Here is a 24,091-nt window from a genome sequence, read left to right as displayed (position 1 = left end):
TGTTCTTCTGAGGATAATTTGGCAGACATGATGACTAAACCATTGGGTGGTATTCACTATGGAAAATGTATTAAGTCTATAGGTCTGATGTCTCTTCCTGTCATGAAGGGAGGAGTGTTGGAATATTCATGAGCAGGAAGAGTCATGTGGTAACTCAGTCAGCCAATGTGAAGAAAGTGCTACTGAGTCTGTGCAAAAGTCTGTGCAAAAAAGGTTATTGAGTTAGAAGCTGGGTTTCAGGTCTCAGGTCTGTCTCTGCTGTAAGAAGTCTTCATTTATGCTATGTTGATATGAAGAAGAATATGTGGTATTGTAAATATTTTTATATGAATATAAAGAGTTTATTTGAATCAGCTAAATGCAGTCAACTGTGAGAGCTTCTGATTTATTTTTACCAACAGAGAAATTAAAACATGGACATAACCTTTTGAGCAATAACTGCAGTCAAGCACTTCCTATATTCTTGGGTTCTTTTAGAAGTATGTTTTGGAGCTTTATTCTGCTGGGAGAACTATGACATGTGATTAAGATACATTATGTTTTATTCCAGAAAGCCTTGATGACCTTCTGATTTCACGGTGCTCTGCTGCATAGAGTAAGGGCTCCTAATCATGAAAGCAGCAATGCAACCCCGTAATATTATGAAGCTTCCTCTTTGTTTCACAATAGAGATAGTATTTTTTTTTTTGTTTAAAAACTTTTGTAAACATAGCGTTATGACTTACCAAAAAGCTTTAATTTAGTTCCATCTGTCCAAAGGACATTCTCCCAGATGGACTGTAGCTTGTTAACATTCAAATCAGCAAACTCCAATCTGGCTTTTTTGTATCCGTTTTTCAAAAATGGGTTCTCTTTAGGTCCTTCACCTAGGTCAGGGGTAGGCAACCTCGGCTCTTTTATGACTCATGGACTTCAACTCCCAGAATTCCTGAATCAGCTATGCTGGGAGTTGAAGTCCATGAGTCATAAAAGAGCCGAGGTTGCCTACCCCTGACCTAGGTAGTGCAACTTGATGTTATTCTATCTTGACAGTTGTTTACTTAGTTCTTCTTAGTTCTTTCTCCACTATTTCAACTAACGTTCTGTTTTTTGGGACGATAATTTTCCCTTTGCAGCCATGTCCAGAGAAGTTTGCTACATTCCCATGGATCTTAAATTTCTTCATAATATTAATAATCATAGTCACAGGAATGTAAACCTTTTTGGAGATGGTTTTGGAGCCTTTACCATGTTTGGTTATTACTTTCTTCATTTCCTCCACAAGCAACTGCTTTTCTTATTCTTATCCATGTTCACTGTGCTGCACACAATGACACAAATTGCCTCAGTACTTTTCTCCATTCACATTGGCTGAGTGACTATGAGACTGAAGGCATTTGTGATACCAATTAAAATAGTCTGATTGAGAGATCACTAAAATCCAATGAAGTCTTTTAACATTTAAGGTACCAATTCTTATATCCCTGCCATTTTCATTTGTTTTATTATATGTTAAGTTATACATCAAAGATAAAGAATGGTGGATGACATAATTTTCAACTTATTCCACGGCAAATTGGGATTCTGCAGGAAAAAGCGGAGGAATACTTTTGGCTTCAAATATGTTTCTACTTTATAAGGAGTGAAACGATCCAACCCATCTAGAGCCATGTAGATTTATTTCCTTACTGAAAATGGATTAAACTTTTCATGATTATCCTTGCAGAAAAATTAGAGCATCTTTTTACTGGAAACCTAATTTATCCTGCTCAGAGTGAATTTATCACAAAGATATATGGAAGAATTGTAGATATATTTTGACCACTGATAAAATCAACCAGAAAAGTATTCACAATTTTTCATGATATGAAGAAAACTTTTGATAAACTGAAATGACCTTTCATATTCATGACTCTGAGGAACATAATTGCTGTTAGAATTTACTCTCACAGATGCAGGATATTTATTTTGAACAAGAAGACAAAATAATTATAAAGGCTTTCTGTCACAAAAAAACAATATATTTAAATAAGCAAACTTTTCAGAAATAACTACAAAACCAATGTAACATATTTAGAGACTTGACTGAATCTGAAATGTTTATAACACAAAATTCAGGCCACCTACATATTCAGAAATTGAAGTCCAAGATTCATGATTAATGCTGAATTCAAACATAACAAAAAACTGCAAGAATCTTCATAGATCTGATCATTCTTCCATATCTGGTAGTCATATGACAAAGCTCAACAATTTTGAAAGATAAGATGAAACAAATTCTAAATGATTTGCTTTTCTGGCCAGTTGTATTTCTGTTACCAAGCCTTATATTTTTATAAAGCATACTTATAGCTTTACATATATTACATATAAGCACTATCAAGTTTCTCTATGCTTGTCACTGAAAGTTACAATAAATTCTTTCAGGAGAGGACTGACAAATTAAGCTTTGGGAGTATGTATCAATGCCAAAAATAACTTCATATCTAAAAATAAGCTTGATACTGACTTTAATTTAATTTAAAAACATTTTAGGGAGAATAAATTTACAGATAGTCCTCTTCCATATTCAGAATTTGGATTTCTTTCAATTTAAATTTTTAAAACATGAAATTTTACCTGACTGACTATAAAGTTAAGGAAGGACTGCTTCAAACTCTTGTTAATTGCTAGAGATTTATGTTAGTTGTTACTCATTTGCCAACTGATTAATTCTTAAAGTCCTTAAACTCTCATATCATTATCATTACATCTGTTCAAATCTAATTTGACCTGTTAAAAATAATAGCACACTGATTTTATTTTTCCTGTGAATGTTTGTAAATTCTTTTTGTAATTTTTATATTTTATTTATAAAATTACTCTGAATAATATACATTAAAACAATTTAAAACTGCGCCAAACAATAATAAACAAAAATAAAACCCAGTTGCACATGGGGCCTGCTACCTATCCTAGGCTTTGGGAGAGGGAGGGAATAAATGGCTTGTTTAAATGAGATCAGAATTGGGGCCAACTATATCTTTGGGGATATAGTTCCAGAAGGCAGGTACTATGATAGGGAAGGCCTGCTTCCTGGATCCTATTAGGATTTTGAGACTTTAATGTGTTCTTTCTTTTTCAATTTCATTCAGTTTCTTTTTATGTTTTTCCCCTTGACTATGCTTAAAAACAAACAAACAAGAATTGTCATCTTTCCTCTGTACCTAGTATCTGTAATTCATATCTGTAACATAATATTAGTAAAGACAAATTTTAAACCATATGTCTGAATTTTGTGTAGTCTCAAATTACCTTTTCAAACATTACTACTGGAAATTGGAAGCAAGGGTTAATGCATATTTAAGGTGATAAACACAAACTGAAGCATAGGCCTAAAATTTGGCTTTATTTAAATTTAGAAAAATATGATAGGTAAATGTGTTCTGAAATATGAATTCCATTCAGATATTGACACATGAGGCAGCAGTGTGCTGCAGCTGCTAAAAGAGCCAATGCAGTTCTAGGCTGCATCAACAGAGGGATAGCGTCAAAACAACAAGAAGTGATAGTCCCACTTTTCACTGTGCTGGTAAGACCACACTTGGATACTGCACAAAAAGTAACTTTGAGACCCTGGAAAGCATGAAGAGAAGAGCAACAAAGATGATAAAGGGTGGGAGTCCAAATCAGATGATGAATGGTTGAGGAACCTAGGTATAACTAGCCTATCATAGAGAAGGATTGATGGGACATGATAACTATCTTCCAGTACTTGAGGGACTGTCACAAAGAAGAGGGGATTGACATTCTCTAGGGCAGGGCTTTTCAACCCGTGGTACGCGTACCACCAGTGGTACTTTAGCACCTGGCTGGTGGTATGCGAGCCCTAGCTAATTGTAGTGGGGGAGGGAACCAGTTAAAGCAGAGCTTGCCAGACCTGGAGGAGATAAGCTGGAGCTGCAGAACTTGGCAGAATCCCCAGGATCTGCCACGTGGCGACATAGTAATTGGAGCTTCCGATGCACCAGGAAGAGAAAAGGAGGAGGAGGGCGGAAAGAAGAGAAGGTATAAAAGGGGCAGACCGAGAAGAGAAGAGGCTTTTCTTACTGAAGCAGTGACGAGAGACAGAGCGAGCGGCCTGTTTTCGGAGGAACAGTGAGCAAGGAAGGGTGAGTGAGCAAGTGGCGTGTTTGGGAGGGAAGGGCTAGCAAGCAAACGGTGTAGCAAGCACGTGTTTTCAGGTGAAGGTTGAGTTGGACAGGTTTCATCAGAGAAGCCAGATAAAGATTGTCTCTCCCATAAACGATATGGTGAGGCGTAATTTATAGAAACCCGTACCAGATTGGTCATTGTCCAGGTCAACAAGGATATATCCAGACTTAGGTCAATAAGGACCACACTGGACCTCTGGTGAAAAATAGGGTACAAGACTCAGGACTGTTGGCTGAGCAACGAGGGCCAACGGCTGCAAAACTACTGGAAGAAATAATGAAGGCAGCTTTATTTAGAATAGGTTATATCCTGCAACTATACCTTTAACATCATCAAACAACAACATCTATCTATCCCGGTTCTCAGGAAAGACTTGATAGGTGGATAAAAATGCCAAACCCAATCTAAACATCTGGCTGAGTTACCAATCATATTAAATGGCCACTACATAAAAAAACGACTGGCAAAGCAGATAAAAAACAGGTAACATTTGCAAGAACTTATAGCAAGAATGCTGAAAAAAGAGGTAGAGGGATTCATTCTGGCTGCACAAGATCAAGCTTTAAGAACAAATGGATATAAAACCAGAATTAAGAAGACAGTCATAGATAGCATATGTTCTCTCTGCAAAAAGCTGAAGAAACAATGGATCTAGTTAGCTTTCACAAGCAATGGCATAAAAAAAGTAGCAACAAGGGCACATTGGAATGCAAGCAGGAACTGGTCGAATGACAAAACAGACAAAGTAATAGAAAATGAAGAAGTCAAAGTGCTCTGGGATTTTAGAATTCAAACAGACAAGCATCTGACACATAACACCCCAGGCTTAACAACTGTTGATAAGAAAGACAAAAAAGTCTGGATATAAACATTGCAATACCTAGAAACAGCGGACTAGAAGTAAAAGAACAGGAGAAAAATCACAAAACATAAAAGCCTGCAAAGAGAAATAGAACGACTGTGGCACAAGAAAGTAGTACCAATAGTAATAGGTGCCTTAGATACAATCCCAAAACATCTGGAGCATCACTTGAACACTATCAGAATTAACAGAATTATTATCAATCAACTGCAAAAGCAACTTTACTTGGAACAGCTTACATCATGCAACAGTACCTTTAATACTCTGAAATAACAACATCTGCTTAGTCCAGGCCCTTGGGGGAGATTTGGTAGGTGGACACAAAAGCCAAATCTGGCATCTGGCTGTGCAAACAACAATAATAATGGAAAAACTTTGTGGTAGAAGAATTCTTAACGTTGGATGGGGTTGCCTACTTTTCAAGGACCAGATTTGTAACTGGATGAATTTCAGAATATTTGTGTGGAATCACAGATGGCAACGGTAGCCAAGTGTGTCTTTTATCAACTTTGGTTGATACAACCAATGTAATCCTATCTAGATTCAGAAATTCATGAACTTAGTCTAATTTCTATAATTTATTCTGTATGGGAACCTGAGAAATTCAGCTACCAAATAGAAATACTTGAATCCTGGGTAATTGCTTTATTTCCGTGTCTGATTTGTTCATTTCAGCCATTAAATATTTAAACAACTTTGTAACCTGATTATTTGAATGATGTAGTATATAAAACTATCCATGATTTATGTCAATGAATGTTATCCATCCACGCTTTAAGATTCACAGAGGCCCTATTTTTCAGCTACCATTAAGATGAATTATCACTAATGATAGGTTTCTCAGTGGTAGTGCTTCCATATCAAATTCCAGAAAAAATGCTGCTTTCTGGGGTTGCTCTTAGGAGAGTTTTGAAAAAAATTTCTCTTTAGATTCCAGTTCAAATTTTTTTATAATGTTAGTTGTTATGTATGCCATTATTTAACTTTAAAACTAGTTCTGATTTATTTATAATAAAGCAGGTCACTGATTAAATAGCTAATTAGGTATTCCAAACACAGAGAGATAAAATTAATTATGATGTAAAATTGTCATACAGTGAGGGAAAAAATATTTGCTCCCCTGCTGATTTTGTACGTTGACCCACTGACAAAGAAATGATCAGTCTATAATTTTAATGGTAGGTTTATGGTAACAGTGAAAGACAGAATAACAACAAAAAATCCAGAAAAACGCATTTCAAAAAAGTTATAAATTGATTTGCATTTTAATGAGTGAAATAAGTATTTGACCCCTTCGCAAAACATGACTTAGTACTTGGTGGCAAAACCCTTGTTGGCAATCACAGAGGTCAGACGTTTCTTGTAGTTGGCCACCAGGCTTACACACATCTCAGGAGGGATTTTGTCCCACTCCTCTTTGCAGATCCTCTCCAGTCATTAAGGTTTCAAGACTGACCTTTGGCAGCTCGAACCTTCAGCTCCCTCCACAGATTTTCTATAGGATTAAGGTTTGGAGACTAGCTAGGCCACTCCAGGACCTTAACGTGCTTCTTCTTGAGCCACTCCTTTATTGCCTTGGCTGTGTGTTGTGGGTCATTGTCATGCTGGAATACCCATCCATGACCCATTTTCAATGCCCTGGCTGAGGGAAGAATGTTCTCACCCAAGATTTCATGGTACATGGCCCGGTCCATCATCCCTTTGATGTGTGAAATTGTCCTGTCCCCTTAGCAGACAAACACCCCCAAACCATAACGTTTCCACCTCCATGTTTGATGGTGGGGATGGTGTTCTTGGGGTCATAGGCAGCATTCCTCCTCCTCCAAACAAGGCGAGTTGTATTGATGCCAAAGAGCTCAATTTTGGTCTCACCTGACTTCAATACTTTAACCCACTTCTCCTCTGAATCATTCAGATGCTCATTGGCAAATTTCAGACGGGCCTGTACATGTGTTTTCTGGAGTAGGGAGACCTTGCAGGCGCTGCAGGAATCCAGTCCTTCACGGCTGTTCTGTCCCAGCCTACGTCCGTCCTTGTTACATCACAAGAACAAACCCCTCTTAAACAGTAGGCTGGGAAAACCAACCTCTTTTTATTTCCAAAACAGTCCTGATAGGTTTTTCTCCAAAACAAAAAACACAGAATACTTTCCTAACAGATAATTGGTTACAAAAGCAAACAGAGCAGAAGTTTAAACAAGAAATTCACTGATAAAACAAAACAGACCATGATCCTTGGAAGTTCTTTACAAACAGTTGCCTTCAGCAACCAGCACCGCCCACACCTTCCCTTTTTATAAAGCAGTCCCAAGGCGTGGCTTCTCAATGCCTTCTCCTCCTCCCTGGAATTGTCGTATAGTCTACGAGCATCAATCATGTCCATCAGCTGTGAATCTTCCAAGTCCGACTCACTCTCCCCACACAGCTGAGCTTCATCCGTAACACGACTGGAGGGGCCAGGCTCTTCATCAGTCTGTGAGTCTTGTAATTCATCAGAGCCTCCCTCTGACCCTGATTGCCCTCCAAATGCCTCCTCCACCTCCTCCTCAAGATTCCCCAGACTCAGCTGTTGGGAACACAGGCTGGCACGGAATCACGACAACGGCGTAGTGTGTTACCAATTGGACAGCTCTTTGAGAGGCCATGGTGGAGAGTTTGGAATCTGATTGATTGATTGCTTCTGTGTACAGGTGTCTTTTATACAGGTAAAAAGCTGACATTAGGAGCACTCCCTTTAAGAGAGTGCTCCTAATCTCAGCCCGTTACCTATATAAAAGACACCTGGGAGCCAGAAATCTTGCTGATTGATAGGGGATCAAATACTTATTTTACTCATTAAAATGCAAATCAATTTATAACTTTTTGGAAATGCGTTTTTCTGGATTTTTTTGTTGTTATTCTGTCTCTCATCTGTTAAAACAAACTTACCATTAAAATTATAGACTGATCATTTCTTTATCAGTGGACAAATCAGCAGGGGATCAAATAATGTTTTCCCTCACTGTATGTCAATTAATATAAAATATACATGACAAATAATCTGTGCTATTGCTTCTTCTCATATAGTAATATTACTATCAAGTAAAGGTGTGTAAAACATTATGTGGGCAAAATGTCCTGCTCAGCCAGCCTAGTTTGAACTTGGAAGATTTACAGATTGCAATACAGAGGTCAAATGGTCCATTTCATGGTTCAATCACTTCATGTAAGGTTGGAACAGGCCATTTTGATGTTAAGACACTTTCAACAATTATTATTGGATGTTGCAGCAGAATATTTTACAAGAAAAAAAATCAAGCAATTTGAAAAGAAAACATAATCAACAAATCATCTTCTTTAACCTCCCTCTTGGGACAACTTACATTTTGTCACTGTGTTCTCTTCCCTTCCAATGAAAAAGGTCTAAAAACAGCCTATTTTATATAGCCTCTTACCTGCAACTTTCACCTTATTCTTAGTGAATCCAATATAACGTTCCCATTTTAAAGGGGGATGTATTTTGAGGGGTGGGAGGAGACTGTAATCTTTTCAACTGAACACAGTAATTAGCAACCTTAGGTGATAATTGCTATCATTTTAAGTAACCATTCCATGAATTTACTAGTGATTTGAAAAGTTTGGTTGTAATAGGTGGACATTCAAGTATTTTAAACCAAAATTTCTTTACACACAATCAGTTTTCACAGCAGAGATAAAGCAAAATAAAACAATTAAAAAAAACTAAGAATGTTTATTTTTGTTTCAGTCTGTGAATACAAAGAAGCAAGAAGAAAGATTAGATCCAGTTACGTAACTTTTAAGACTACATAATTTAGCCTTGGGGCATCCCTCTTACAGTTAACAAAATCTGAAAATTACAAAAACTACTGATGGACCCACTAACCATTGGACTGCTGCTATTGCAAATATGATTTGTAAGATTAGGGAATTAATATTTCAGATCTTGTTTAATAAAATAATAGAGACATTTTATGTGTGATTAGTATTGCTCAGGTACTATTTCTACATCTGCACAGGTAATGAATGTAATTGCTACTTTCAAATAATTTTATAAATGCATCTTCAAAATTACAGAAGTATGCACATCATCTTACAAAACGCATTATACCTTACAGGTAATCCTTCCTTAAAAACCCTAATGAAGACTGGAATTTCCAGGAAAGTTGTGGTTAGGTGAAATGTGATGAAATCACTTAGAAACGGCAGTTCCAGAAGTCCTGGTTGCGATCATTAGGCAATGACTGTATCATCATTAAGTGAGCATCTCACACCCCTCCTGTCCTGCTATGGTCACCTCCAATTCCTCCCACCTGCCTATCTTCCCCCAATTTCTGCCCTTTTGGCCACCCTGCAAGGTGCCTTGGCAATCTATCCCTGATGGCTGTCACCAGCACCTGCTGACCTATGCCATCTTCTTCCTTTCTGATGATGAGGCATGCCCAACTAAAACAGCTGCTGGCCTTTTGTGACACAAGCTGCACTGACTTCCAATGCAATAGGAAACTGCAGGTGGTGGTGTAGTTGTACACCTCTTGGGCTACTGATAGAAATAGTTCCATCAGAGAAAGGCAGGCTGTAGATTTCATTCAGATTTCTATGTAACATTTCTTCCTACTGATGATCATCCAACAATGTCATTGTATAGGATTCATTACCCTCATTGTCCACTGGCTGAGATGGGTTCAAAATATGCGAAGAATTTTTTTAAAATCCAGTATTGTTGAATATGGAAATTAGGAAACATCAAAATATTTTAAGAGACATTTGAACATTTTAAACAAATCAAAGATATCAGCAACATAGCCATACAGTAACATTCATTACTGTATGAAGAAATCTGTGTTAGTATGGCAGATTTTGCTCTGTTCACCTCCCAAAATATACTTTGGAGGAACCCTAAACTTTCTGAGGAGAAATTTGGTGATGAAGAGGATAAAGAACAATTCAACTAGTGCAAAGGTGGGTACCTTGTAGTGTTTATACAATCCTAGCATCCCATTTCTGCCTCAGTCTTCAAAGTATTTTGTATCTTGAGACTGCTCCATGAAAATTTGGCAGCAAAACTGGCAGATGTAACAAAAATGACCTATATACATATCCACATAGCTAAGCACCTCTTTAAAACACCTCAGTTAATATTTGCAGATTCCTAGATCCAGAAAGATAGCTTTATGTTAATACCCCTTAATCATAACCATATGTTTCTAATCTTTACTCTTGTCAGATTACCATCAAATTATATTGTTGTTGCCACTGTTGTTATAATTACTATTCAGATTTCAAATGAAAATTGCTGGAAAGACTATGGCGGCAATATCTTAAATGCTTCTATAGAAATAGCTAAATTCATTTAGCACAATATTTAACTTTGATAAGTGAAATGTAATCTAGAAAGAAGTCAGCAAACTTATAAAATAGTAAGACATTGATTTTTCAGACTATTTTTGAGGGCCTGTATCCAAATAAGTTACATCCCTAATTGTTAAGATTAGATGTCAGGAAGCTTACTGTTTGGTTTTCAGTTTACTATTTAACTTTCAGCTAGGCTCTTGAGTCTCAGCCTCAATTATCCCTAAATGGTCTTGTAAGAAAACAATGAATACCATTTTCAACTCCTAAAAGGCAGAATATAAATCTAATATAAAAAGAATATATTAACAGTCCTTAGCTATTTTTTCTGAGTTAAAAGGCAATAGGATTGCTTCTGTATTTTAAAATAGAATTGAATAACTTGTGAAATCAATGAGAACTATCTAGGTTGTTTGGAGTAATGTGCAAATGAAATATTCCAAACAACTACAGGTATTTCTTGTTTAGCAACCAAAACTGGGATCAGCAACATAACCACTAAGTGATGCAGTCACTAAGTTTAAAAAAAATATCACACAACAGCGACGGTGCTTATACTTTTACTTCAGCCTTCCTTTGTCCCTATTCCCTACTCTTTGGAACACTCACCCTTGGTGCTCATATAACTACAGTAATTGGGATCAGCAACTCTTACTAAGCAACGTGATCATGAAGTGCAACATCACATGACCTCGTAGACAGCAATTCAGGTAGTTCCAATTGCCATCGTACTATCCTTTCGATATATATTCCTGATTGTGTACCTGCTTACCTTTTTTTTTTTTTTTAATAATCCCTTCCTCTTCAATCTCTGGTGTAGTCGGGAGAGGAAGAGAAAAATCAGGTCAGGCACAGGATAGATTGCAACAACACTGCAGTTGTTAAGTTAGTAACATGGTTGTTAAGTGAATCTGGCTTCCCCATTGACTTTGCTTATCAGAAGGTTGCAAAAGGTGATGACATGAACCTGGGACATTGCAACCATCATAAATACATGCCAGTTGCCAAGCGTCCAAATTTTGATCACATAAACCATGGGAAGGCTGCAACAGTTGTAAGTGTGAAAAACGGTCATGAGTCACTTTTTAAAGTGCTGTTGTAACTTTGAACACTCACTAAACGAATGGTTGTAAGTCAAGGACTGCCTGTATTTCCTAGGGGCATGAGCACTCCTTTTTCAAGGGAAACAAAATGAAAGTATTCACAAAAATGTTTCTGGTAAACTAATCAGCTAACTAGCTGCATTTGGGTTTGATGGCATGAAAAACTGTATTCCCAGTATCCTATGTTAATTTTGACCCATTTGCTAGAACCAAAAATTATCTATAATTGCTGATTCTAAATGTCAAGGAAAGGTTCCTTTGGAAGCACCCATTAGAAGAAATGATGCTGGGGTGTCCTGATTCATTTTTGTCTTCCCTACAAAATACTGTAGTCCTATGGCTATCACAACAGATGTTATACAATTGTTTCCAAAGTCAATCTGATACTCAACTGAATAAAGCATAGCACAATGAATTATTTAATATTCCACATAGGTGTTATTTTTAACTCAATTCAAGTACCTACACATTTACCTTCATGTCAGTCGACTGCGGTGAAGGGAAAGTCATAATTATATTTTTTGCAGATTTCCCTTCATCTTTCACTACATGAGAATTTTCTTTTTTAGCTGTAATAGATACAAGACTGAAAAGCTAAAACACAACGGGATACCATCAAACAAGCAAAAAAAGATGTACATCTAAACAGAATAAAAGCAGGCCCATTTAAAAGAGAGAAGTATGCCATGGAAATGGCTCAAGTGGACTTAATATGAAAGTCCTTTTCTATTCTTAGGGGAAAGGATAACTCCCTTCCCCATTTCAGACTGGTAAACCAGAGAGCAAGTCCAAAAAAATAAGCAGCCCTACATATATCTGTCAGGGGCATTAGTAATGAGAACAGCCAAGATATCTTTAGTTCTAATGGAGTAAAACACAATGCCCTGTGAGATAAGCTTATTTGGACCACTGCCTATGTAGGCCCTGATAATTTCGTTGGGGAGACTGGCAAAAATTAAGAGGTCCTGGTGGCTAGCTAGCCTGAAATGATCAGCAGCTATATAATCTACTTCCTCTCTTTTGGCATGGAGATCAGGCCTCCCTTGTTGTCTGGAACAGTAATATAGGGTGTGAACCAGTTAAAGGATGTTCATCTCTTGTTTCTGAAATCCAGGTCCTCCCATTAATACTTTGGGATGTGATAACAAAACTAGGGGATGTGAATTGACCTGGGGGCCCTGGTCATAAAAGGAATGTAGGAGGGATGGGTGGACAGAAAAGCATAAACAATCTCAGTAAATCCTCTGAGAGCATGACAGATTTTTTTTTTCTTAAAGGGCTCTATTCTGTTGTATTTGACATGGTGATGTATTTGTTCCCAGATCCAAGATAATCCACCACTCCTATTCTTGGGAATATGGACTTTGAGTCAGAGAATCTCTTGCTTCATTAAACCTATTTGATAGCTTGTACATCTTGGATATGGCTTATGATCTTCAGAGTCAGCTGCTGTTTGGTTGTCTTATGAAAACTTGGGGATTGGGGTATCAAGGGGGCATGGCGAATTTGAAATGTCTCTTTGTGACCCATGCATTTGATATTTCAATGTGAATCTGGATGTCAGCAAATTGTATTAGTTTCCTATACGTAGGGAAGCTAAGACAGTCACTAAATTGATACTCCCCCCCTCCTTCTGTGAGTGAATAAAGGATTCTGCCTGACATTCTGGTATAATCTATTTTGGGATTTCTACCATCATAAACACCCCCCCTCCACATACACACAATGTTTTATGGCTCTTCTGCAGATCTGTTAGAGTGCTGTAAAGATGAAGGGATGGAAGGTGTAACTGGGCATTCTGCTATCCTTGCTTTGTTTTTGGTGGTGGTGGTGCTGGTGGTTAAGGACAAGGCTTTCTTCATGTTGTCCATTAGGACATCATCAAGGGCTTCTCTCTATAGTTTCCTCTTTAAGCCGTCTGGAGAGGAGGACAGAATTGGATTTAGAGACAACATTCCTATTCTTCAAAGTTCTCTTTTGGTAGCTACAAAACGCTGAAAAAATGAGGGGCAAGAATGCATGCTTTAGAATAGGAACTGAAGCAAACATTTTCAGATTGTTTCTCCGGGTCACAAATAATGGCACATCTGATCTGCATTTCTGTATTTTTATGAAGCACTAATTAGTAATAATTTGTAGATGTATTCATCAACTTTCTCTATAAATTATCTCTAGATCAGGGGTCCCCAACCCCCGGTCCGTGGACCGGTACCAGGTTGTGGCATGCCAGCCAACTGGTCTGCACAAACAAGCAAAGCCCCATCTGTGGGATGCAAGCAGCACACAAAACCACACGCTCTCCGGTTCGTGGAAAAACCTTTCTCCACAGAACTGGTGCCTGGTGTCCAAAAGGTTGGGGGCCTCTGCTCTAGATAATGACTCAAAGGCTGCTTTAAATCACTGAAGGTGACACAGCGAGGTCTACATGAGAGATCAGAACCAATCAGCAAATTTCTATTAAGGTTTCTATTATATAATTTATTAATACTCAAGACTAACCCAAAATTGGACAGGCTAGTCCTTATTGCATAATTAGTTACTTAATTGCACTAGGGTATTTGAGCTGGGAGGCTAACATCATACTAAAGAATGGGAAAGTAGCACTTGCAAGCTCACTAGTTCACGTAATTTGGAATTCTCAACTAGAGCAACTCCAATCCCACATTTAAGCGCATACAATACCTGTCCAATAATGTACTGGGAGCTAAACTCACAATAAGGGGAAATGATTATTATCAGGATTAAAAGCTATCTTAAAAGCAATAAAACTGGTAGAATGAGGATATTATCATACTAGACATTAAACACTCCAATTTGAATCAATCAGTCAATCAAATTTCATGGCTAATTGTACCAAACTTCGTATCTCTCCACTGTTTCCTTTGTCTACCAGCAGGGTCTAATTTGAGACAATCCGTTGGACTTAGGGGCTTGCATTATTAAAATGAAAGATTTGTCATCAGGGCCTTCTCTAGGATTAAGACCGACTTCTATTATCATAGAGTTTAGGGCCTGTATTAAGCAATTCTCAAACAAATCTCATTTGCTCTAATATGAGATGACAATCTATAGGGAAAAAATAAGTATGTATTAATAAAATGTTTTGACTTTTTTGGTCAAACAGTTGCACAAAAAATGTTTGGAAGTAACTGGATGCAATTTAGCTGAGCAGGCCATTCAGATATCCAGGGGAATATTTTCCCTAGATGTAATGGGGGTGTAAGAATAACCCTGAAAAAAAATAGGAGTAAGAGTCACAACCAAGGCAACAATCAAATAAAAACAAATGTGAGTCTAAAGCAGAAATGTAATTGAGAGAAAATATGTCAAAATTGACCATCCCTAATTTTCTTAAAGATAAAAGAAGGAAAGGGTAAGTACATTAGTCTTACAAGATTCTGTTACTACAAAACCTATAATAAAACAGTCACTTCAAAACAAAATGGGCAGCAAATAAAATAAATAAATAAAATAAAATAAAATAAAAGTAGTATTAGCATTCATAAGTTTAGTTTCCTAGTCTGGTCTTCGCTGAAGGACTGACTTAAAAGGGAGCAGAAATTGAGAAGGCTTGTCTCTGTGATCCTTGAAAATGGCAGTTCAGGGTTTTGCGCAGTAGTGTAGCAGCTGAGGGATCGCAGGGCTCCGTACCCTACGGCCGATTTCTGCCTGTTAGGGAACCCCAAATGGGCCTGAAGTTGCCCCGTAGAGGCAACAAAGAAGGAAATCCTGCTGATTGCGAAGAGATGGAGGTTGATCTGATCGATTTGGGAAAAGCCCTTCAGAAACCAGCAGGAGAAAGGCTAGCTTAACTCAGAGTCTAGTCCAAACTACAAGCAGCCAAAGCCCAAAAGCACTACTCTAAGCTGACTGTAAACAACGTTTGGAACTGGGTAAGAACAGTGATTTTGTCTCTTCTACTTGAAAATTGATTTCCTGGAAACAAATTTAAATAAGAATTTTATAAACAGGATCTATGATGAGGCAATCAAGATGATCAATTAGAAAATTATTTGCAGAAACATGAGAAAAATGTCTATATTTAATTGTCATTTATTCAAATAATAAGAACTGTATTAATTTAAGGTTGGCAAAAGAGAATATTATTGGAAGAAGAGAAAATCAAGCAAAGCCATTATATGGACTATAGAATTATAGAAATTAATTGTTATTGATTGTTTTTTAAATATAAACCCAGACAAATATTAAGGTGATTATGTTAAAAATCAATAAAGCATTTAAAAAAGAAAAAAGAAAATGGCAGTTCATGAGTAAATAGGTAATTGAAAAGCAAAGAAATTAATATGGTGAGCAAGCCCACCCTACTTGATTATATATTATGTAGATAGTACTAATGCAAAAATCCAAATCCTGAATCATAAAGAGTTGCCCACTAACACTTAAAGGGCAAACTACTGTATAAAAATAGGAGGAGGAAGGTGTGTTGGATATGTTTGCCGCCTTGAGTTATTTGTAAAAATAATAAAGGCGGAATACAAATAAACAAATAAATAAAAATACTGTATATAAACACAAAGCAAACCTCTTCTAGCACTAAAGATGTTACTTAACTAGATAATAAAATTTCTCAAAGAAAACAACCAAGACTAGAGAGCACCAAGGATTCTAACTAGCACCTTGAATGGCACTAGGAGTCAGATGGCAATCAATGTAACTTGTGTGAATAACAGAATAGGGAGGGACCTTGGAGGTCTCCTTGTCCAACCCCCTGCTCAAGCAGGAGACCCTATACCATTTCAGACAAATGATTGTCCATCTCTTCTTAACAAACCTCCAGTGTTGGAGCACTCACAAGCAGGTTGTTCCACTGATTAATTGTTCTAACTGTCAGGAAATTCCTCCTTAGTTTTAGGTTGTTTCTCTCTTTGGTTAGTTTCCATCCGTTGCTTCTTCAGGTGCTTTGGAGAATAGCTTGACTCCCTCTTCTTTGTGGCAGCCCCTGAGATATTGGAACACTGCTGTCACCCCTAGTTCTTCCTTTCATTAAACTAGACATACCCAATTCCAGCAACCATTCTTCATATGAAAGTGACCTTAACTATTGAAGACATTATATTTTTTAGATAATATTGTTAACAATTTTAATTACAATAATAAAATCTAAAACTAAAAGAATAAAAAAAGAGTAAAAGGTACAAAAGGAAAAATCAGAAAATGGAAAGAAAAAAAGAATATAATAACAAGAAGAAAAAAGGTGAGTTTCAACCTTCAGTACAATTATAAATAATTTTAGTAGCTCTTCATCCCCCTCTTTGTTTACAATGGATGACCTCTTCATCCATATTACATCTCTTATCTATAGACAAATCCATAAAGCATGATCTTTTCAGTCTTGGTGACAGCAGAAAGTTCATTAAGCTTTATCAGAAATAGCAATGTATTTTATTTTAGCCTTGATCAAATAAACCAACTTTATATTCTTTTTACTTTCAACAGTCTTAATCTTTAGTCCATTCGAATAGAATATGATTTCTTTTCATTTATTCTTTGCTCCTTCTCAAAGCTTTAACAATCCTTTTTTTGTAAATCCAATACAAAATATTATTCAGGTCACTCTCTTTGTTCATTATTTGTATTTTTCTTTTGATTTTTGAAACGTCAACCAGTTTCTTTTGTTATGTCCAGTAAAACATCCTTTTCCATGTCATATTCATAGCCTATCATTTATAGATTTATTTTTGATGCCATTGCTCTCGTGTCAAATAAAACTTGTTTCTCATGTGCTATTTCTTCCATGATATCTTTTGGACATAGTCTATCCATAGAAGCAAACACTGCTATTGACACTGTTGATATTAATTTCTAATTCTATTTTTCAAAAGTATCCTTTAGTACTTTCACTATTATGTTTTCCATCATTTAATAAGTCCTAATTAGCTGTCAATCAGGCCTAAATATTCTTCTCCCTTAATTAAAATATTTAATTCTCTCTAGTGTCCAATTTTTAAAGTTACTTAAAATTAATCAGTGTATAAGTTTTAAGGGTCAAAGTTTTATTTAGCTTTTGCTGTTAATTTCAATTTTTTAAATACTTAAGTTTATGATTAAAATTTTCTTATCATTAAGAATTGAAGGCAAACTCATCTGGATTTTTCACACTTGTTGATCTAATAGCTTAAAAGTAGTTAACAAGCAATTTCCAAACATAATTTCTAAATTCTAAGGGAGTCTTCAAACTTAAGTGTCCTTTAAAAAGCACTGACTGCAGCTGCAAGCAAGACGACTATTCCCATCATCTCCCAGTGCTCAAAATCTGCCAGGAACTGCTGTCTTGCATTCTCCTTGCAACGACAACTGTTCAGAGTGCATGTGGGTAATCTCCTATTCCAGTGATGGGAAACCTTTTAGAGACCGAGTGCCCAATCTGCAACCCAAAACCCTCTTATGCATCGTCGGGTGCTGGGTGGGTGTGGCCCATTGGGTGGGTGTGGCCCATTGGGTGGGCATGGCTGCGGTGGTAACAGCAGACTGGGTGGGACTAAAAAGTTCAATCAATCAATTCCAACTTTGCAAGATCTCTTTTTTTCCCTGAGAAGCTGAAATTGACTGATTGATTGAACCTCTTTTTTTTTGCACACGGCGACGGAGGCCTAAAGTGAAAAGGTTTTATAAAACCCAGCTGAAGGCCTGGGACTGGGCTGACAGCACGCGTGCCCACAGAGAGGGCTCTGAGTGCCGCCTCTGGCACCCGTGCCATAGGTTCGCCACCACTGTCTTCTTATTTGAGGAGGCTCCTTCAGTAGCTCTTTGTTCTTCACCATGGCTGTCAGCCCCACTTTTTACAGAGCCATTTTCAATTTGCACTTCTTCCTGTGGAAGCCCTGTTGGCACTGTATTATAGACCAACTACAGCTTCTCATTACTTTACAAGGCAGCCCAATGTAAAGTGCAGTGTAATAGTATAGTGAAACAGTAAATGAGGCATGACTATGATTAGAGCCAATCAGTGGAGTTGCAATAGATGTAACTGTACAAAGCTTTCTTGGACATAACTGTAACCTACTCAACCAGCAGAAGCTAAAAGATGAGAAGAATCCCTGTTACAAGCCAGTTCCATAAGAAAGAGTGTGATTTCATCCAGTACTAAAGCTGTTAATTCTCTGGAACTGGATAGCTTCCAAACCCAATCATAACTCTGTTTCTCTATATTCAAACCCTGAAAGCAACTAGATACCAATACAATACTTCAATGGTATTACATGCTTGGCCCAAAGTTAAGATGGGAAATTAAATATCATCAATATACTGATGATATCAGAACCTATGTTGAAAGATGAATTCACGCAAATTTTTGACAGCTTCTTACAGAAAAGAAGAGCACTGACCACTATGGTACTCCACAATTAAGGAATAATGAAATGGACCTCTCCAATCTTATCATAACTAATTGGAACCAATAGTTTAAAACTACTGCAACTCACAGCCTCCCACTCCCAACCATTGGTGAAAGCCCAGAAGGATATAATAATATGGAAAGCCACTGAGAGATAATGCAACACGAGGGTTGTACTCATACCATAGGGTATCCACATGTGCAATTAATATCTTCTGTACAATTCTGTGCCATTTCCATCCTAGACATTTGCAGATTTCTTAAGAGTGCTTATAGATATGTAAACTTTAACCAAAATCATTAAATTACAAGTTACAAGTGTCATCATATGCCTAAAAGCACAATAAGTAAAGTAGATTTTAATCCCTTAATAGCAGTGTTCTGTTTTTATCCCAGAAAATCTAGATAGAATTTTAGAAAGCTAATTATATGTATCTTAACAATCATATGTACTCACCAGTAAGTACAGCTTTTGCAGAAGGATCTGCAAGATCTAAAGCTGATTTTCCATCTGTATTCCGAATATTTGGATCAGCTCCATGTTGCAGCAGTACTGAATAAAAACATAATAATTATTTTCAAACATTTGGCATATAGAATAAATACAACTGCCAATGAACACATATACATTGACCTTGCTGCCAATCTTTTAAAAAAATCATAATCCAGAAAGCTGCTTTTGTTTAATAGACCATTCAACTACTGATTGGTTTTTCTTCAAAGATGAACATTGCTCCTTATATCACACAATAGTTTAGTCCCATAAATCTACTATTAGGCTGTAAATTTTCTCTAAACTGATTATGGACAATACAGAACATTTTAGAGCACATTCTCTATCTCCTTTAACTGACCTTTGGTGTACAAGTTTCAAAAAATATTTTGCCATGAACACATCCACTGTCCAGAATATATGCACATATAATTTGCTACAAAGCTTTTGAGTAAGCAGATTGTCTGTTGCACTGATTCTTCTAAAATATACCAAACATCATGATTATGCAGTCTTCTTACATTTTTAGCTGTCACTTTGCTAACACAAAATTAACAATAATTATCCTTAAATAATATTGGAGAATTGCTATCTTTTATTGCAAAAAGGGATGTGGCAATAATAGATAATAGTATTTTTTAGTATTGAAACACTAATAATGCTGATTTTTAGGAGCTTAGTTTCAATTATTAGTTATACTTTCTGCAAATAAGGTGCAGTTATCTATTTTACTTTAGACTTTCAAAAACAAGAAGCCCAAACTATTTTCTTTTAATAATACAGATAACTGAGAAGCATAATTCATATCTATTCTTGATCTTCATAGTAAAATTAACAATTTAGCTTACAAAATATTTGTTCTAGAAGACAAAGCACTATTCAAAATAACTAATGCATGAATATATTCTCTGAATAAATATAATAAAATTGTCATCTTTCCTACTGGAAACAAGCAGTTGCATATAGCAACGTTAATTTAAAAAAATGAACATATACAGTTTAAATATTTCACTTTTATAATCCCCATTCCTCATTTAACATTATTCTGACCTGGGTGCATAATCTGGCTTTATTCTTTACTAATTACTTAACTCGATCCTGCAAAGTTCCATTTAACAGGAAACCAAGTAAACTACACCGTAAACTAAAAAAAAAAATTGCACTGAGGCCAATTTTCTTCAATGTAATAAGTTGATCCTAATATTTATGTAAAACCATTACGTTCTTCAGCAAATAACTGTAGATTCCAAAGCATCAGTTAATGTTATATTAATTTGTCACATTGTCACATTAAATGTTACATTTAAAACCGATTATGTTTATCAAATAATTGTCTTTTGAAAAAAAATGCCATATATTAAGATGACGAAAATGCATATCCAATATATATCCCACTAAGAGTGAGATGGGTGAATCTGGATAATAATGAATCTAATTTTTAAACATTCAGAAGAACAAAGTATTTTGTTCATAGGTCTTTGTAGTAAAAGGATTTCAGGAAGAAGCTGACACTAATTTTTGATGGAAAGCATTCTAAATACTTTATATAGGTTAGGAGTCCCCAATCCCTGGGCTCTGGCTCAGTATTGGGCCGCAGCCCATTTGGAACCAGGTTGCAACCAGTGGGCACCTGCGCATGCGTGTGAAGCTCCACTCACAAAATGGAGCTTCATGTGCGCGCACAAGCACACGCCGCTCGTGCAAATGGAGGTGTGCCTGCCTTTCACAAGGAACCATTTCCTCTCCCCCTGCCAGTTTGTAAAGCTGGAAAGGTTGGGGACCATTGATATAGGTAGTCCTGAGGTTACAATGGCAATTGGGATGGGGATTACCATTAATTAGCAATGCAGTTATAAAACGTGATGTCACATGACTGCATCGCTCAGAGATGACAATCCTGGCCATTATTACAGGAGCTCCAAGCCATGAAAACCTAGGAAATAAAGGGTGTCAGAGCCATAAATTTCTTGTTTGGTTTCTAGTAAAAACACTGCACATATATTCCATATTTTGGGAGTAGTGCTGTATTTTCATTTATTTATTTAGTGCCTTTTCTCTTAGTGACTGCCTGGACAAGTCCCTGTAGTTTTCTTGGCAAGACTTTAGAAACAATTTGCCACCGCCGCCTTCCTAGGGCTCAGAGAAAGGATGAGCCAAGATCACCTAATTGGCTTTGAAGGTAAAGTAGGACTGGAACTCCCAGTTTCCAGGTTTCCAGCCTGGTGCCTTAACTATTGGCTCTCTGATAATATGTGTTATACATAAAGTATTGATGAAGATTAATTGATAGAAATTAAATACATATTCTAGACTTAAATAACCTAGAAGCAATGTTGTATAGTTATCTGAATGATGCACAGCAATGCTAAATTAATTTGGTATACTTTTGGTACATTTGGTACATTTGTTGCCAGTTTTAATCAATATGCAATATAATTTAAGTTTTTATTTTTAAAAAAGACTTTTTGCCTCAGAGAATGACTCAGAGAGAAATATTATGCATTTAATGTCCAAAATATTAGTCTTAAAAAAACCTTTATGTTTAGTAAAATAAGTTAGATCAATCACAGACATATAAGGGCAGATTTTCAATATAGAGCAATTGTTCACAAAGAAGATCCTAAGAACATTGAAACTGCTTCTACGGGAAGTCCTTAGTTAAGACCAGCAACTTTTCAGTGACCATTTAAAGCTATCATGGGGCTGAACAAAGAGACATATAATTAGTCCTCAAAACTGCAGCCGTTGCAGCAGTCCCACAGTGATGGGATCACGATTCAGACGCTTGGCAACCAGCCTGCAATTAGAATAGTTACAGTGTCCCACGATCATCATTTGCAACCTTCCCTGCCAGCTTCCAATAAGCAAAGACAATGGGTAAGCTGGCAAGAAATTACAAATGGTGATTATATGACATTTGTGCCTAATATCCATGCGGGATTTGCCTCAGGATTGGAATTGCCAGAACAGCCATCATACGCTGGCACAGTTATGTGATACCAAGTTTTATTTTTTTACAATTGTGTTGCTCAGTGATGGAGTTCCAAATTCCAATTACTGTCATTAACAGGAAACTACCAGTATTATAACATCAAACACATACTATATTTCAGTGAAACTAGAGTCTGGATACCATTTTTATAACTTTTAACATACACATACAGACTTTTTCCCCCTAAAAACTAATTTTGTCGAAAAGTTGTTCCTCAACAGACAGGTCAGCAATATACTACTTCAGGATGTCCATATGCCAGCCAGGCCCCTTGCGCCCCACAACTTCTCATAAAGTTTACATATCAGCAGATCATTGGGATCTTTCTTGCTTTTTTTATCTGAAGGTGACCAAGAAGGTGAGAATATCTGATTCAGGTTCTCTCATTAAATATAGCAAGTTGATTGAGAAATGAAAAAAGAGTGGGACTAGCTGGCATCTATTTTGCACCTTTTCTTTTGTCATTCATTGTTCAAAATCTAACAAATAAAAATAAAAGACAGTACTGGCTAAGCTGTTGAACTGGCACTTGGGTCAAGCCCCCCCCCTTAACCTTTCCTCAGTGGAAACTCACTGTGTGACTTTAAAACTAGTTACTCTCTCTCTCAACAAACTACCTCACAATGTTGTCAGGAAAAATGGGAGATGGGAACATTATCCATGAGGGAGAAGGAAGGAAGGAAGGAAGGAAGGAAGGGAGGGAGGGAGGGAGGGAGGGAGGGAGGGAGGAATCCAATAATTAATATAAACTATAGAAATATCATTTTCTATCTAATTTAATTGATGGTAGATGACCTCAAGGGCTCAGGCCTCAACAACTAAACTACCTTCTTGCAGCTGTTGTTTCCAAATTGATACTTTTGCTGCACTGTAATTTAAACTTAGAAAGAAATATTAGAAATATTTAAGTTTTTACTTGTAGCCTCATATTTATCTTTTTTCTTAACCTTTTTACATCTAATACTCTTTTTATTACTTCATGTTACAATACGAACAGTATTCCGCTGTTATTTCATTATATTGTATTTTATGTATTTTATTTTATTTTAAGATAGAAAAATGTTGGTTAGACATCATCACCACCAGATGGATTCGTAGCTGGCTGACCGGCCGTACTCAGCATGTGGTCCTCAATGAAACCACATCTACATGGCGGGAAGTGTGTAGTGGGGTGCCCCAGGGCTCTGTTCTGGGCCCAGTGCTCTTCAACATCATCAACGATTTGGACGAGGGGATAGATGGGGAACTCATCAAATTTGCAAACGACACCTAGCTGGCAGGAATAGCCAACACACCAGAAGACAGGCTTAGGATACAGAAGGATCTGGACAGACTTGAACACTGGGCGCTATCTAACAAAAATAAATTCAATGGTGAAAAAAGTAAGGTTCTACATTTAGGCAAGAAAAACCAAATATACAGGTATAGTATAGGGGGGGTTCCTTGCTCAATAGTAGCAATTGTGAGAGGGACCTATGAGTTCTAATGGACAATCACTTAAATATGAGCCAGCAGTGTGCTGCAGCTGCCAAAAAAGCCAACACAGTGCTAGGCTGCATTAACAGATGGATAGAATCAAGATCACGTGAAGTGTTAATACCACTTTACAATGCCTTGGTAAGGCCACACTTGGAATACTGCATCCAGTTTTGGTCACCACGATGTAAAAAAGATGTTGAGACTCTAGAAAGAGTACAGAGAAGAGCAACAAAGATGATTAGGGGACTGGAGGCTAAAACATATAAGGAACGGTTGCTGGAATTGGG

General features: G+C 36.9%; 1 protein-coding gene across 1 annotated transcript in view; it reads right to left on the bottom strand.

Moving 5' to 3' along the window:
• Positions 1–24,091, bottom strand: part of TNKS (tankyrase) — an 87,776-nt gene that overhangs the window by 56,064 nt on the left and 7,621 nt on the right. The window contains exon 3 of the mRNA XM_015813837.2: positions 19,298–19,393. Within this exon, the coding sequence (XP_015669323.2) occupies positions 19,298–19,393 (96 nt within the window). The remainder of the gene's footprint in view (positions 1–19,297; positions 19,394–24,091) is intronic.

This window comes from Protobothrops mucrosquamatus, unplaced genomic scaffold, assembly GCF_001527695.2.
Source record: "Protobothrops mucrosquamatus isolate PMUCROS unplaced genomic scaffold, P.Mucros_1.0 scaffold199, whole genome shotgun sequence".
Classification (NCBI taxonomy): domain Eukaryota; kingdom Metazoa; phylum Chordata; class Lepidosauria; order Squamata; family Viperidae; genus Protobothrops; species Protobothrops mucrosquamatus.
Note: the sequence above shows the minus strand (reverse complement) of the source record. Positions and strands in the feature narration are given on the sequence as shown.